The 16,027-nt window shown below is 44.6% G+C and overlaps 1 protein-coding gene and 1 long non-coding RNA gene across 4 annotated transcripts in view; one reads left to right on the forward strand and one right to left on the reverse strand.

The window, feature by feature from the left end:
- The first annotated feature begins 398 nt into the window (after positions 1 to 398).
- On the forward strand, positions 399 to 11,304 carry LOC117060694. The gene is made up of 3 exons (XR_004428021.1): positions 399 to 902; positions 3,368 to 3,370; positions 11,293 to 11,304. It is a non-coding gene; the product is annotated as an uncharacterized LOC117060694 (long non-coding RNA).
- The window catches only part of TMOD1 (tropomodulin 1), a 37,555-nt gene continuing 22,940 nt past the window's right edge, over positions 1,413 to 16,027 (reverse strand). The window contains exons 5-11 of one of the 3 annotated variants that reach the window (XM_033173142.1): positions 11,130 to 11,219; positions 9,778 to 9,905; positions 9,047 to 9,154; positions 8,522 to 8,665; positions 5,527 to 5,671; positions 4,215 to 4,273; positions 1,413 to 2,276 (exon numbers count right to left, since the gene is read on the reverse strand). In XM_033173142.1, coding sequence (XP_033029033.1) covers positions 2,274 to 2,276; positions 4,215 to 4,273; positions 5,527 to 5,671; positions 8,522 to 8,665; positions 9,047 to 9,154; positions 9,778 to 9,905; positions 11,130 to 11,219 — 677 coding nt within the window. In that variant the 3' untranslated portion in view covers positions 1,413 to 2,273. Of the gene's footprint in view, positions 2,277 to 4,208; positions 4,274 to 5,526; positions 5,672 to 8,521; positions 8,666 to 9,046; positions 9,155 to 9,777; positions 9,906 to 11,129; positions 11,220 to 16,027 lie in introns of all 3 variants that reach the window. The other 2 variants (XM_033173141.1, XM_033173140.1) reach the window with 2 other exon arrangements.

The raw sequence follows: 16,027 nt of genomic DNA on the forward strand, positions 1-16,027 counted from the left end.
AGGTTTGTAAGAGGACTCGGAAAGGGGGCTTAAAAGTCCCTTAAAATGCACATATAGATGAGTAAAGGTGGTTAGCAGGTTCCAAAATGGGGGAGGCAAAACCTCTGTGAAGCAATTTGACATGGTCCCCCAAATTCCGCCACTTCACTCTTATTTCCTGGGTTAATGGGTTGCAAACAGATTCCCCCCCCCCCCCCCAGGAAGCAGTTTACATGGAAATGAGCACATGGAACTTCCACTATACAGTCGTTCCTTGGAAGTCGAACAGCCTAGTTCTCGAACGTTTTGGCTCCCGAAACCCGGAAGTGACTGTTCAGGAAGTGAGCTTCCTGCAGCCAATCAGAAGCCGTGCTTTGGTTTTCGAACGTTTTGGAAGTCGAACGGACTTGCGGAACGGATTCCGTTTGACTTCCAAGGTATGACTGGTTCTGGAAGTGGCTTTTACTTCACGTGAAAACTCAAACATACAGTAATGTGGAAATTAACAGCTGAGGAAATAAGATAAACGCCTGTGTGGATACAGCTTAGGAGACGCAGAATTATGCAAGGGAACAGAAGTTATTATATTTGCACAACATGCATAGGTTGTACAAATTGGCCTTCCTTGGTCTGGAGTTTTTATTTGTGGGTGGAGCAAAATGCACACAACCTTGGGCTTAGAAGCAGAGGCTGTTTGGAAATGCAGCAAAACTGCCCCATAGTTTGGTGTCCATTGGCTTCCAGAGAAGGCAGGCTTAATCAAGAAGCATCTCTGGCAACTGCCCAACGTATAGGCAGAACTGGTGGAAATACTGCAAATATACGTTTCTGCACAGTGCCTGTGTATCTAGTTGCAGTTTAGCACCTTCTTGCAACAGGAGGCAAACCCCTCTGGACTCCTGGATCTGCAAGCAGGAGGAAAGGTGGCAGACAAGATGTGGCATATTTTACTTTGGGCTACGAGATGCGATGCAGGGTTTAAAGAGCCTAACAAGGTGCTAATCAGATTCTGATTCTTCTAGCAGGAATGGTCCAGTATCTATTTTCAGCCAAGGTTGTTATTATGAGCAACGGTTTATTAAGGGGTAATTTACAAGCAGCGCAACATTGGAAGGCTGGCTGCAACGGACCAGGCAGCACTGCAATGAACCTGCCATTCATTTTAATAAGTTCGGCAGAGGGTGCCATGCCATGTTTGAAAGGGGCCTATCCAATCTCTGCCCCTCTTTTCCTGTTGGTTTTTGTGGGGTTCTTTGATGGGGTATAAAGTGAACATCGCCACGGAGATTTTGCACCCAGGCAGGCAGCACCCTTCTCTTTTGGCAGAAGACCCATTTGATCAAAGGCAACAATAGCGAGGGCAGTTCTTGAAACAGAAGTTTGACAAATAAACAAAGCAGCCATTCAGAAGAATAAAGAGTCTAGACACTTCCTTGTGCTTATTAGAAGACGTTTTTAAGAGAACAACATGTGCAAATTCACTGTTTTAAGGTATTGGATTCTTCTGCAGGAGAAAAACAACCAACATCCCAGTCGGCAGCTGTCTTCTTGTGACTATTGCTTGGGGGGGGGGGGAAGAGTGGCCTTACATTCTTTCTGTTGGGTGGGTGTGTAGAGACTTATTAACAGATGCTTTATAAACTTAGGTTGCAATGCAGGGCTGTGGATATTAGGCGGCTGCAATTCACAAGTCCTTAAAAAAAAAAATAACAATGCAAACTGGGTTGATAGAAATGCTGTCAAACTAGTAGCTTCTTTCTAATTCCTGGAAATTGTCAAAATAAAAATAAAAGTATTTTTTTAACATTTCTGCTACATTTGCAGAGTAGCATCGCATCCTTTTGTTGTCGTTCACTACTCATGCATATCACACCACACACAAAAATCCCATACCAAAATTAAGCTACGGTCTCTATCAGCTGAAGCCATCTTTGTGCTATGATGTTATTTTGTCAGAATCCAAAATTAGCACCTTACTGTAAACAGGCTCAAACTGGATTACTCAAACAAACAAACAAGAAGATGTCATTCTCCACACAATGATAATACGGGTCTTTGCCTACAATCACTATTTCGTTTAAACCTTCAGTGCACAAGGATGTCATATGAAGAAGAAGAAGAAAAAAAAGCAGGCACCACAAATTCTCTGCACTGTTTGCTCCACACCAAAGTGTTGCAAATCCAGTGCGAGCACGAGACTTCGCAATCCAGTGCCATCGGCACAGCCAAGAGCTACACTCCGGTCCGGCACTTGGGAAAGATGGGCCCGTTCAGGTCCTCGAGCCGCCTCTTCCTCACTGAAAAGGAAAAGAAATACAGTTGAGGTAAAAGAGCCGCTATGTGCCTGTCCGGTTTGGGGGCAGTGTGTTTCCAGAAATATTCTAAATCAGGCTTCCTCAACCTCGGCCCTCCAGATGTTTTGAGACTACAATTCCCATCATCCCCGACCACTGGTCCTGCTAGCTAGGGATGGTGGTGGTTGTAGGCCAAAAACATCTGGAGGGCCGAGGTTGAGGAAGCCTGTTATAAATTCTCAAATACTTCTTTCACACAGAAGTGTGTAAAATCCGTGGTAATAAGCCCGCTAATCTCTGGAAACAACCTAAACCAAGACGGCAATTTCGTAGTGACATCCATGCAAGGCCCTTTCTACCCCACAAATTTATATTGGCTCGAGACTGCCTTTCTCCATCGCTCAAGAATCCTAGGAATCTTAATTTGAGGAATTCTATTTGATACTCGACCACTGTATTACAGTTCCAAGGAATGACCGCTAAGCCACATTCACTATGCAATCCCAAGGAGTGGGCCATCTCCCCAGAGACCGTGATCTACTCAAGAGTTAAAAACAACCCCATTTGGGGGGTTCAGGTCAAAGTTGTTCAGCTTTTTTTTAGGGAGGAAAGCCCTGTTAAGCTTCTTGGGGGGGGGAGCCAGTGATCTACCAGTGATCTACCACAGACACCCAGTGATCTACCGGTAGATCACAATCTACCTGTTGGCAGGGGCGGAGGAAGCCTCCTCGGTACCCGGGGCGGCGACCGGATGCATCCCTGGGGGCGGGGCATCGTGACGTCACATTGTGATGTCACGATGCACCATCACTGCGGCTCCGCCCCAGCCGCGGGGAGAAAAGCCGTTTTAAAAAAAAGAAAAGCAAAGGCAAGCAGCCTGCTTGCCTAGGGCTTTTCTTTTTTTTAAGGGCTTTTCTCCCCGCGGCCAGGCGGAGCCGCCCACAGGGGCGAGGAGGGCCAACGAGGATGGGGGAAGATATAAGCGTCTCTCACCTCACAAATGAAACACACACACACACACTACAAGTTCTCCCCCCTTGAAACCACAGGCTACCGTTTGTTGATGTTCTACCTCAGGTATGTCCAACAGGTAGATTGTGATCTACCAGTAGATCACTGGATGTCTGTGGTAGATCACGGGTAGATCACAGCTCCCCCAAAGAAGCTTAACAACTTTCAACTTTTACCAGCCCCCCCCCAAACAGGGCTCTCCTCCCTAGAGCCAGTGTGGTGTAGTGGTTAAGAGTGGTAGACTCGTAATCCACTCCTCCACATGCAGCTGCTGGGTGACCTTGGGCTAGTCACACTTCTTTGAAGTCTCTCAGCCCCACTCACCTCACAGAGTGTTTGTTGTGGGGGAGGAAGGGAAAGGAGAATGTTAGCCGCTTTGAGACTCCTTCGGGTAGTGATAAAGCGGGATATCAAATCCAAACTTCTTCTTCTTCTTCTTCTTCTTCTTCTTCTTCTTCTTCTTCTTCTTCTTCTTCTTCTTCTTCTTCTTCTAAAAAAAGCTCAAGAGCTTTGACCTGAACCCCCCAAAAGGGGGGGGGGAGATCACTGCCAGTTTTTAACTCTGTGAGTAGATCACAGTATCTTGGGAGTTGACCACCCCTGTTCTACCCCTTAAATGTATTTGCTTCCAAAAGAGTTAGTTTTCAGTCATTCTGATAAGACCGAGAAGAAGAAAAAGTTGAAAGAGAACATTCATGTTACAATGAAGGCAAGAGGCGGCTCTCTCCCCACACTCCACTCCCTGCAACAGGGCAAATGAAGGTGTATCTAAAAAATAAAACATATCCATAGCAAAGCCATGACAGAAGCTGAAAAGAGACAGTAAAAACCAAGTGACGTTGGCAGGAAGGCACTGCAGGTTGAAGCCCACGAACAAAAAAGAGTGATTGGCAAGAGAAAAGTGGGTGAGGGAAGAATCTATACTTATACATCTTCCAGTTCCGGGGCTGAGGTGTTATGCCAGAGGCCATCACATCGATGTATACGAGCTGCAAATAAGAACTGAGTCAGATCTCTCTTGCACAGCTCCTGCCACCACGGAAGCAAACTCTTGAGCAGTTCCCAGCCAAACTGACGACTGCTCTTCCCACAAATACAAAGCTTAGATTAGTAACAACTTTGTCCCATGTGAAGTTGGACTAATCTGTGCAATTGCACCAACTCAGCCAATGGTACCACCAACCAGAAGAAGCGCAATATAAAACAAATATCGCAATAGACAAGCTTAACTTTTGCACAGCAGCTGCTTAAAAAGGTTTGATCACCCACAATCACTGCTGAGGCACTATGCTAAGTCTTCAGTGCCTCAAGACATCCCATTGTTCATAGAACAGAGATACGGAGGGCTTGTGCGCTCTGTGTATGAAGTGTATATGCTTCAGGTGCAGATTCAGTTCCTGGCATTTTCCATTAGAGGATCACAGAGAACCAAGCAAGATTTCTGCTTGAGGCCCTGAAGAGCAGCTGTCACTCAAAGTAGACAATGCGGGGGCAGATGAATCAATGTTCTGCCTCAATATATGGCAGCTTGAGATATGCATACAGGGCTGACCCCAATGTTTAGGGTGTGTTTTTTAAATACTTTTGGCAACACCCCCCTCCCTCTTTCAAAATAATTCAGCAATGCTTCAAGGGAGTCAGTTTATTCAGGATGGGCAACCCTCACTCTGACTTGACTTGTTTTGCCCCCCTGTGGTGGCAGCGCAGAGCCAAATCTGACTGGCCATTACGGGTTGCCACATCACAATCTCACTAGGTGTTCCCCAATTGGCTGGGATCAACCATGAACAAGGAAAGGGGGGGGGAGTGTTAGAAAAATGGCACTGAAGCACCAGCAACTAGGGGAAATGAGGGCACCAAACAGAATTTGGAGCGCCCCTCTCCCCCACAGAGAAGTTTGGAGGATGGCGATGTGGGAGATGGTAATTTTGGTTGTGGACTCCCCGGTGTTGACTTTGGTATATTCCTTTACTTCCAGGCATTCAACGGCATCTGAGGGGTTGATTATTAATCCTTGATCAGCACTTGTTGATTGCTATTGTGTTGGGATCCTGTGTTTTAGTACTGCTACAGGTACGAGGAAAGCAACTACTTCTGTCTGCTAAAGAGTCAATATATCAGCGCTGCATTGGCCGGGGCAGAGGCAGGAATTTGTGCCACCTCTGGGCGCAACTGCTTTTACAGACCAAAGAAAATAAGAGAAATAAACAGGAGCCCAATCACTTTCCAGAAAACAACTCACCAAGGTCATTGTTGTTCATCATGGCATTGGATGCGCGAAGCCTGGGGCCTTGCTGAGTGAAATGATACCCAAACTTCAAGAGAGACTCGTTCTTTTCTAACATACTCGCAATCTCCATTTCTACCTTGTTGCCTAGGGGCTGGCTCTTTATTTTAAAAAGGAAAAGGAGTTAGTACAGGAACCCATTCAGTTTTTACTTCCCCACCCACTTTATATCTTACTCCAGCTCCACAGGGGCGGCCAGCCTGAGGCAAAATGGGAAGGCGCCGCTTTTTGCATGACACATGCTTCCATTTCTCTGACTGGCATGGTCTGCGTCGAGGCGAGACTCTGGACACAGGCCTGTAACCTTTGGCTGAAAGTTCATCTTAATCCTCAGGGCCTTGCCCCATTGATATTAAAAGATAAACATCGCTCCTCTTGGAGCAAAGCCATAGAAAAAAAGATGACGAGCATAGGTCTACATCCAGCTTACCTGTGTTCACATAGTTACAACACAGCAAGGGCATTAGTCAAGCAGAGGTTAATGGCTATCGAGAGGCAAAATGACTTAAGTCCCTCTTTTTTTAACCCCAGAGGAGTGGAGATACTTACAACTCCCAGCTAGGAATTTTACTCAGCTCGAGGTCCCATCCCACAGAAGGGCGTTCACACTGGCCCGAAATCATGTCCTGCCATCTGCCGTATTGGATGGGAGGTATAGGGGGGTTCCTTTGGGCGACAGACTCTGTCCATGCGACTCCGGAGAAGTAGAGACTACAGACCACGTACTTCTCCGTTGCCGCTTTTATAGGGCTTTACGGAATGAACTTATCTCTCCGCTATTATGTGAGTCACTTGGATGTCCCGAAGAACACTACGCTCACTGGCTCCTCTCAGATGCCAACCCTAAGGTCACAGCTGCGGTGGCAAAGTTCTGTGCTGTCGCTATTAAGCTTTGGTCCGCACAATTAGGTGGCTCCTGATCCTTCTTTTGATTTAAGTATTATAATAATCTGAATGGTTGATTTTTTAATTAATTTCTAAATTTATTCTTTTAAAGCAATAATTATTAATTTTAATGTACTTTAATACGGCCAACCCCTTTTAGATCAAATCTCAGATCAATTTTAAATTGCATTTATTATTGATTCTGTATGTGTCTTTTGTGTGTGTGTGTGTGTGTGTGTGTGTGTGTGTGTGTGTGTGTGTGTTGGTCGTCGACCGTAATAAAGTACTTACTTACTCTCTGACTGAGGCAAGATGGGAAGGCGCCGTCTTGTTTGTGACACATGCCACCCCCTGCCCCTCACCTTGCTTACCGGGGTTGAGCAGGTGTGGCTTCCAGGTTCTGGCAATCTCATGGGGCTCTTGTGAGGTCTCGCCAGAACCCAGAAGCGGCTGCCACCGCTTTTCCACCCCTTGGATTCTGCCAACTGAGGCAGGCTGCCTCAGTCTGCTTCTATTAAAGGTCACAGTCCATCACACTTTCACTGCGTGAGTATACTCATGTGCAGGCACCTTGTTAGAAGCTTTTATTCATTTAGCAGACAGGCCAGCCCTGCAATTCTATAATTCTATCCGGGAGGGGGGGGAAGAACCTATCACTGAAACCAGAACAACACTGAGCAAAACTTTTTTTTAAAGACCTGCAGAACAGAGAAGGCTGGGCACAATGTTGTCAACTTGCCCAGTTTCCCTTGTAATGTCATCATGGGATGTTTCTGACCATTTCTGAAGGTCAGTGAAGAATCTATTGCTGATGCAGCCAAAATGGACTTTGAAAATATGGAGAATCCCAAGCATACTGAAATTAAGACCAGCTCAGATTTCAAACTACGCCTGAAGAATAATTTCTTTAATAGGCCAACCAATTGCTATCTTTGTGGTTCAGGAGAGACAGAAGACAATGTGTGCTATATCTTGCATTGCCGTTTATACAAATTCTTTTTAGAAAGTCAGCCAGATGATTTCAAAATTAGGTGACTGCTGGTTGATATAGTGATGTTTGTTTCCCCTCATATCCACTAGCTGCAAGAAAGTCATAGTCTACTTGCTTTGACCCAAAACAATGTTGATTGTCAAAAGGATTTTTGAAAAAATCTAAATGATTCATGGAATAACAGAATTTTAAGTTTTAATGATTTGCAGTTCTGAAAATTGATAAATGTTTTGACTCACTCATGGATTGCCTTGTTTGTTTTCTGTGATTTATACTGCAATGACCACTGGCTACAAATAATAAACATTTAACTGGCTGAATGGATCTATGCTCTCAGGCTGCACTTCATAACAGTAATAATTCAAGAAGTAAACTGCTTTGGTGAAGCATGAGAGAAGGCACAAAACTGACAGCCGAGCTAGCGCTTCAGTTACTGGAATGAAATGCATGCAAGACATTTCAGTTGTAAAGCTGGGGGGAAGCTGGACTCAGTCATGCTGAGCTCTCATTTTACATTGGCACGGCTCACATTTATTGCTAAGTGATTCTTTAGCCTAACAATGGTATGTATGAACCCAGCCTACCAGACTTACCATGGTTTGTTTCCTGCCAACAAACCAGAATGTAAAGCCATGGCTTATTGTTTGCTTACAAACCATGGTTTGTTCTAACCATGGTTTGGTGTCATATTTAAAGCCAAAAACCTTGCTTAACCATGGTTTGCTCAGTCATACAACCCAGACGCTTCAAAGGCATGAAGCAAGAGCATCTGAAAAGCAAACCAAGCTTAGGAGAAATAAAACATGGTTTCTTTGCCGAGATGTGAGATGGCTCGTGGTTTGTTGAACCAACCATGGTTAAAACAAACCATGGCTCAGCATTAAGTGCAAACATTAGGCCTGTCTTCACAGGATGAATTTGCCTCGTCCCTTACTTGTGCATACAATCTACAAAATATGTGTCACTTATTTAATTCTCCCCATGCAACATTTCTGTTTCTCTTCTGAGCATAAAGCAGAACTTTTTATTTTGTGCTTCCTTGTATAACAGAAAGGACATGGATTTTTATGTTACCTGGTTGTCAATTTTGAGCTCAATTAGCGTCGTGTTGTCCTGCAGTGCTTCTGCGAGTGCCAGAATTCCTGATCCAGAAATGAAATTTGATTCCACATTTAAACTCTTCAATACACCGTTGACTTTTAGCATTTCTGCCAATGCCTTCCATAAATAATAATAAACAAAAGAAGTAATAAGATCACCATCAATAACTAGAAAGCTTATTTTATTGTTGTAAGAACTTAAGATTCCTGCTGTTGTATCAGACCAAAGCAATACTTGGTCAGGCCAGCGAAACAGGTATTCTGTAGTGCCTGGGACAGTTTCTGGTATTTTTGATATATGACTGCAGACCCAAAAGGCCAAGGCCTTGTGCTTAACTCCATTTGCTGCCATAACCTTATTTCCAGTTTATGAAAGAGATGTTTCACACAGGACTTGCATGTTGACACTTCTTCATCCAGCAAACTGTCTTTAAAGGAGACAGTCCCATTAAACACTTCCCCGAGAAGATTAGCTGAAAGTAATCTGCCTAATACTTACATAAGCGACAGGGTCATTGCTCCTTGTTCCTACTATGCTGAACTTTTTCACGTACGAGTTGTTCTTCAGGGCGTCAGCATAGGCTTTTAAAGTTGGTATGGGAATGTCCTTCAAAAGAGAAACATGCAGTCAATGGCAGTGTGTTCTATTTTGTTGGGGGGCATCATAACTACACACACTGAGGAAAACACAACATTAAAAAATCCATTCTACTGTCTGTGTAGACCAGGCCTATGCCAGTGACATAATCTGTAGGTATTTCTCCTGCACAGGCTTCACTGTAATGCTCTTGCGGGTGGCACTGTGGTCTAAAAACCACTGAACCTCTTGGGCTTGCCGATCAGAAGGTCGCCGGTTCAAATCCCTGAGACGGAGTGAGCTCCCATTGCTCTATCCCAGCTCCTGCCAACCTAGCAGTTTGAAAGAACACCAGTGCAATTAGATAAATAGGTACTGTTGGGGCGGGAAGGTAAACAGCGTTTCCATACACTCTAGTTTCCGTCATGGCATCCCGTTCCGCCAGAAGTGGTTTAGTCATGCTGGCCACATGACCCAGAAAGCTGTCTGTGGACAAACACCGGCTCCCTCGGCCTGAAAGCGAGATGAGCGCCGCAACCCCGTAATCACCTTTGACTGGACTTAACCGTCCAGGGGTCCTTTACCTTTTTACCATAATGCTCTTGCACAGCTTACATTCATTCCGCTATTTGATGAATGGAAGGAATTCATACCTTTATATTATTGAGATTAATTTCTTCAAGGTCTGGATCGTTGTTTTTCACTCTTTGCAAGGTTTCTTCTACGTCGGTTGCATTGGGCTCATCAGGAACTGGTTTATATTGTGTGGGCTTGATTATGCCTGCATGGGAAAGGGTAGTGCGGCAGGGATAACAAATAAACAGAGAAAAGGGCTACAGTGTCTCTTCCTCTGACCGGTTCCCCTAGTGTGAGAAAGAAGCTAGCGCCCATCTCTCAGGACTCTAGGTTTGAGCCCTGCAGCTTCTCATTCCTGGTAACCGTACTGCTTTTGCCAGCTTTCATTTCGTTTGGGGAATAAAAGAGGAAATCTGATTCTCCGATATTGGATCTACATAGAAATGGCACAGGATAGTTTTAGCACATAACCACAAAGTGTAATGTGCTTACAACAAGCCGCACTAAATGACCATGAAAGCATACTAGGTGTGGTTGGGGGAAAATGTTTTTCAATTCTGTCTTTGGTTATGCACAAGCAGGTATTTCTGAAAAGCTTTCAACTTTCCTCCTAAATCAGGGGTGGCTACCCAGCGCCGCTCCCAATGCTGCTGCCTGCACTAGAATTTCTGCCATTCCTGACCGCTGGCTGGGCACACCTCTACCCTACATTACACTGCAGCACAAACCTCAACTCAGATTTAGTACCTCCTTTAGTATCTCTTCCTGTGCATTTTCACCCTGATTCAAATTCCAACTGGGTCCCATACCCACCCCCCCCCCCCAATACTGGTGAATGGTGGGGCCACCTTTATACTGCTTAAAAGACAGGTGGAACTAAGCAACAAAGAAAGAAAGAAAAATCAAAACCTCCGCAGAAGATGGGTCTTCCCTGAATGGAAAGAGGAGAACTATTTATTTGATTCTTTATTAAATGCTTACTCAGCAGTAGACCTGCTGAAAGGGCAGGTGTGGGGAAACTTTGGCCCACCAGATTTTGCTGAGCTACAACTCCCATTATCCCCAACCATTCACATACCCACTGGGGCTGATGGGAGTCGTAGTTCAGCAACACCTGGAGAGCCTAAGGATCCCCACACCTGTGATAATAAGTCCTTCTCAGCTAGCAGACCTGATGATCCCTGAGTCACCCATTCTTTAGAGAGGAATTTGCTCTCTCATTAAAGAAAAGTCTAGAAGTGGAACACTAGACAACGAATCCTCCTAGAATATCATGGAGAAGACACTAGCCCTTCCCAGGACAAAGCCAAGAAAATACATTGGTGACGATTCACCTTAAGGATATGCATTCATTCAACAAGTACCGGTAACATTATACCTATTGGCTCAGGTGTCCAGAATATGTCATGTGGCTGCGAATCTTACTTACTATCCAAACCTTCCTTGTTGACTATAGTCGTGCTTCCAAGAGCTTCGTAATATTGTTGGTTACTCATCAGGGTATGCATGCCAAGAATAGCTACATGAGAGAGGAGAGAAATAATAAAACAAAACAAGTTAAGCAAAATAGCTAAACTCCTTTCTTGGGAAAGTGAGAATCTGGCCAAGATACATAGCAGGCTAGGGGGAAAAGCTTGAAACCGCAGAACTCAGCTCGATTAGGTTGTTCACATTTTGGGTGGACAATGCAAGAAGATCCAATGCGCTGGTTGGGACTCAACACAATTTACTTAAAAATTGTGAGAGGATATGATTCCATGTTTCTCAATAGTCACTTCAGTTGACTACAGATGATCTTTTACCATGTAGCAACATACTGGTTTGCCTGTAATGCTAAGCTGCGGTTTAGTGCTACATGCATGAGCCGAGGTGAGTACAAGCAAATCCTCAGGCTCGTATGTTTCCTCCTCTGGTCCACTTCCACAACTGGGAAACAGATTTCTGCAGAGTTTTATTTCACTTTCCACAAATCCTGGCTTGTTATGGCAGAACCAGAAATTGCGATTTAAAACGAAACTCTGGTCAGTTATGTTTTTCCTGTTTGTTTAGCCAGTTTTGTTTTAAACCACGATTTCTGGTTTGTATTTAGGGATAAACCAGGATTCGTGGAAAGTGAAACTAAACTCTGCATTAGTCTTTCCCCCCAGTCATGCAGAAGGTGGTGTGAGCCTGCTGTGGCTTTGCCTGGGCTCATTCTAGCTTGTGCAAGTTGCACTAAACCATAAGTCTTATACACAAATCAGCAAGTTGCTACTTGGTGAAAAGTCGATCCTGCCAAGTGTTAAGGAGAGTTTTACTGCAATGGTTCAGAGATCGAGGGGAAATCTGGGGGAATCTGGGGGAAGCAGCAAAGGAAGGAGCAAAATTATCCTCACCATTTGGCAAAATGTCATAAATGACTACTTTGCCAAGTGGGTTGCATGCACACTGCAACAAATTACTGTTAGGGAAACGGTAGCCACCCTTTGACTCTAGTTTGTCTGGGATGTGTTCCACCTATAGAACTTGCAAAGGCCTGAAAAAAATATGTATGAAGTGGCACCCGCCCTGTGGAACACCCTCCCACCAGATGTCAAAGAGAAAACCAACTACCAGACTTTTAGGAGACATCTGAAAGCAGCCCTGTTTAGGGAAGCTTTTAATGTTTAATAGATTATTGTATTTTAACATTCTGTCGGAAACCGCCCAGAGTGGCGGGTATAAATAAATTATTATTATTATTATTATTATTATTATTATTATTATTATTATTATTCCTGTTACTGTCAGAACTTGGCTTGATTTCAGAGTTTGTTCATGTGATTCACTTTATGACATGCACTCAGCAGCAGGCAGAAATACATTCAGTAACAGCTGGATCTCTCCTCGGGCAAATGATCTGGCAACATGCAACATCCTGTGTAGCCTTAAACCTGAGAGCAGCTTAGAATTTATCTTTACCATGTCTGCAATCTGATCCCAACTGATTCATTCTATGAGTATTATATGTCAGTTAGTTGCATATCCTAGAAGAGGCCTTTGCTTCAGTATATAGGAGAAAAGGGGCAAAGGCCTCTTTCAAAGACAGTGCCTGTAACCATCTCTCTCTTTTTTAAACATTCATTAAAAATATATATATAAGCTCAATTAGGGGCAGTGTTTCAAATGGCTGAAATAATTTTAAATAAACTAATCTGATAAGCCTGACTAAGGATACAATCCTAAATAGGCTTCCTAGGGAAATAAGCCCACTTGGACTTAACTTCCAGATAAACATGCACTGGAAATGAATATCCTGTTAAACTTTATTGTAAGACACCCAGTTAGTAACATTCAGGCAAACTCATTTTCTTACCAACAGCCATCATTATTCAAGTACAGAAATTAAAAAGAAAGGAACGCAGGCTTTTGCCCACAACCGTACAGTCTTATCATATATGCTACTCAAAGGCAGGAGGAAGTCAGCGCTATTTGCCCCCAAATGGATCATGTACACATTTGCAGACATGTGGGATACAGACTGCCTTTTAGCAGATGATTACACAGTGCTTTTACAATGCACCGTCCCGTCCCCCCCCCCCCCCGCTTGCCGGGGTGTCAGTCATGGGACAACAGGAGTGCCTTTGCCAAGTTTAAGCTGGTCCACCGAGTGCACCTGCTCCTGAGGAGGTGAGAACAGGCCACAGCGACACACGCCTGGATTATTACGAGGCGCCCTGAACCTCTGAGTCTTCGCAAGCTTCAGTTGATCAGCTTGCCAATCTGTGTCTGTGAATGAAGAAAGCAGCTAAGCAAATGGTTCCCTGGCTTATTATGGTGGTAGCCCTAACTCACAGTGCAGACAGGCAACCTTTTGCAAATACAAAATGACCAAGCAGCAAAACCGTTTTGGACAGCAGGGCAGAGCAGCAGGACCAAAGCATTCCTAAACAGGGCCACGAGGCCACCAGCAAGGTTCTCTTACAGTCCCTCTGCGGCTTCTAGTGAGATGGATGATGTCATGGGAATATGGGAAGGAACAGACAGCAGGCTGGAAAAAACAAGACACAGTTTAAGGAGGAAGGAACGGGTTGGATTCAGTAAATGAGCATGAATATGAGATGAACGGAGGGGAAGAGGATTTTAGTCAAAACGAGCGAGTCGGGTGTTAATACGAACTCTTGGGAAATAAGCCAAGACAGTTTGCTTTTCAGATACGGCTGGTCTCCAGTTCCCACAGGCTCCAGCTAGGAAGACCAATGGGTCAGAGAAACTGGGTGTTGTAGTCCATCAACATCTGGAGGGCAAACAGGATTAGAGGGTAGACTGCATTACAGCGGCAGCTTAGGTCCAAACTTGTCAAGGTTTCGGGAAAGCTATACCTCCCCCGGCTGCAGCAAAAGCAGAGAAAACAAGGTAGAGTCCTTTTTAATGAGTTTTATTCGATGCTAACAGCGAGAGACAAAAGAACGCCACAAGCCTTAACAATGGTGTTGCTCCAAACTGGGCCCCACCTCCCTCCTTCCTAGCAGCATCGTTTTCCCTTACGGTGGCCACCCGTGGTCAAATGTCTCTGATTCTGTTGTTCCTGAACGCCGAGTTCTGGGGGAAGGGGAATCGGAAATAGTCTCCAGTGACAAAGTGCCAGCTGGCTGCCCTGCCGCAGTTCCCCCCCCCTTTCTTTTAACACTTCCCAACTCTTCTGTTCGCCTGTCTCTGAGCTGTGACTTCCCTCAAGTTCCTGAAACCCCTGCGGTAAATCAATGCTATGTTCCTCTCCTCCTGCTGCAGCGTCAGGAGAAGGGTGTGTGTGATCTCCACCATTCCTCTTCCTCTTGAGTCCAACCCCTGACAAAACTGGATGCAACACTGAAAATGGCATCTGCACGGTAACTTTCCCTCTCCTTGACAGCAAAATGAAGCATCACTCACCTGTATTGTCACATCACAGAGCACCATGGTTCCTTGCACCACATCAGCTGCTGCTGCTGCTGGAGGGTGGGCAAGACACAGTGTAGACCGCTGTGACATTGCAATGCAGGTAAGTAAGAATATAAGGAAAGCCAGGCCTGGATTTAGGTTTGATGAGGCCCTAAGCTACTGAAGGTAATGGGGCACTTTATATGTCCAGCTGTCCTTTGTCAACAACAAATTGTCAATGTTTTTTTGTGTTGAATATATGCTATATGGTAATTTATGGACCTAACAGGTATCTAAAGTCATTTGCACATAACAAAATGTATTTTATCAAAGTAATTTATATAGAAACGAGCAAACCAGTGATATTTTAGGGAGCAGGCTAGCAGGCAGGGCCCATTACTTACATCATAGGAGCCTACACAACACAACACAAAACAAAACAAAGCATTGTTGCTGTATATAGGTTTTATTTTATTTGCTTTTTATCTTATATTTTGGAAATATACATCCAGTTTTTTTCCCTTTACATTTTTTGGGGGCCCCCAAGAGTGTGGGGCCCTAAGCTATATGTTGCTTAGCTTATACCTGTATGTAAATCCGGCACTGAGGAAAGCTCTGTTTGAGCAGATGAAAAGCCTATCTAATCTAGCATCCTGTTCTCAACCAGATGCGTATAGGGACCCTGGAAGAAGGACCTGAGAGCTTGCGATTCCCAGAAACTGGTATGCAGAGGTATACTGCCTCCAGCAGTGGAGGCAGAACATAGCCTTCTTCTTTGTGGGTTTGTCTAATTCTCTTTTAAGGACATCACTTCCTCGTGCGGGAGGAAAATTTAGGGCTGAGTTTCTACACACAGAAAGAAAGGCAACGGGGAGCAACCTGTATGAAGATAATTTTCTGTCTCAGCTGCACCACCCAGATGTATTGAGCCGTAATCAGGGAATCCAAGACTGGCTGTGACTTTGTGGCAGAAACACACTGAGGAGCAGCACAGAGGTAAGGATGAAGACAGTAGAAGTATTCAAAGATGTCACAGAGGGTTCTTCACCTACACTACGTGGTCTCTCACCTTGCTATCTGCACAACAGACTTCTCAATTAAACGCTAGCCTTAACCCAACACTCCAAGTAGAGCACACACACACACACACACACACACACACACACACAAGTTCAGTGAATGGTCACAGAAATCGGACAGCGAGAAATATTCGAACATACAATTGGCATTGGAAGCCCACGAAATACTCACAATTGTGTAAAGAGATGAAGCTGTAACTCAAAAGACAGTGTATGAGTGGTTGAAGCATTTCTGTGAAGGGTGGCAAACCATCGAAGATGGCCCTCAGTCTGGCAGACCGTCAACAAGCAGAGCAGCGGAAAATATCGACAGAGTTTGTGAGTTATTGATGTGGGATCAGAGTTTGTCCGTCCGAATGATGGCGGAAGA

This window comes from Lacerta agilis, chromosome 16, assembly GCF_009819535.1.
Source record: "Lacerta agilis isolate rLacAgi1 chromosome 16, rLacAgi1.pri, whole genome shotgun sequence".
In the NCBI taxonomy this organism is placed as follows: domain Eukaryota; kingdom Metazoa; phylum Chordata; class Lepidosauria; order Squamata; family Lacertidae; genus Lacerta; species Lacerta agilis.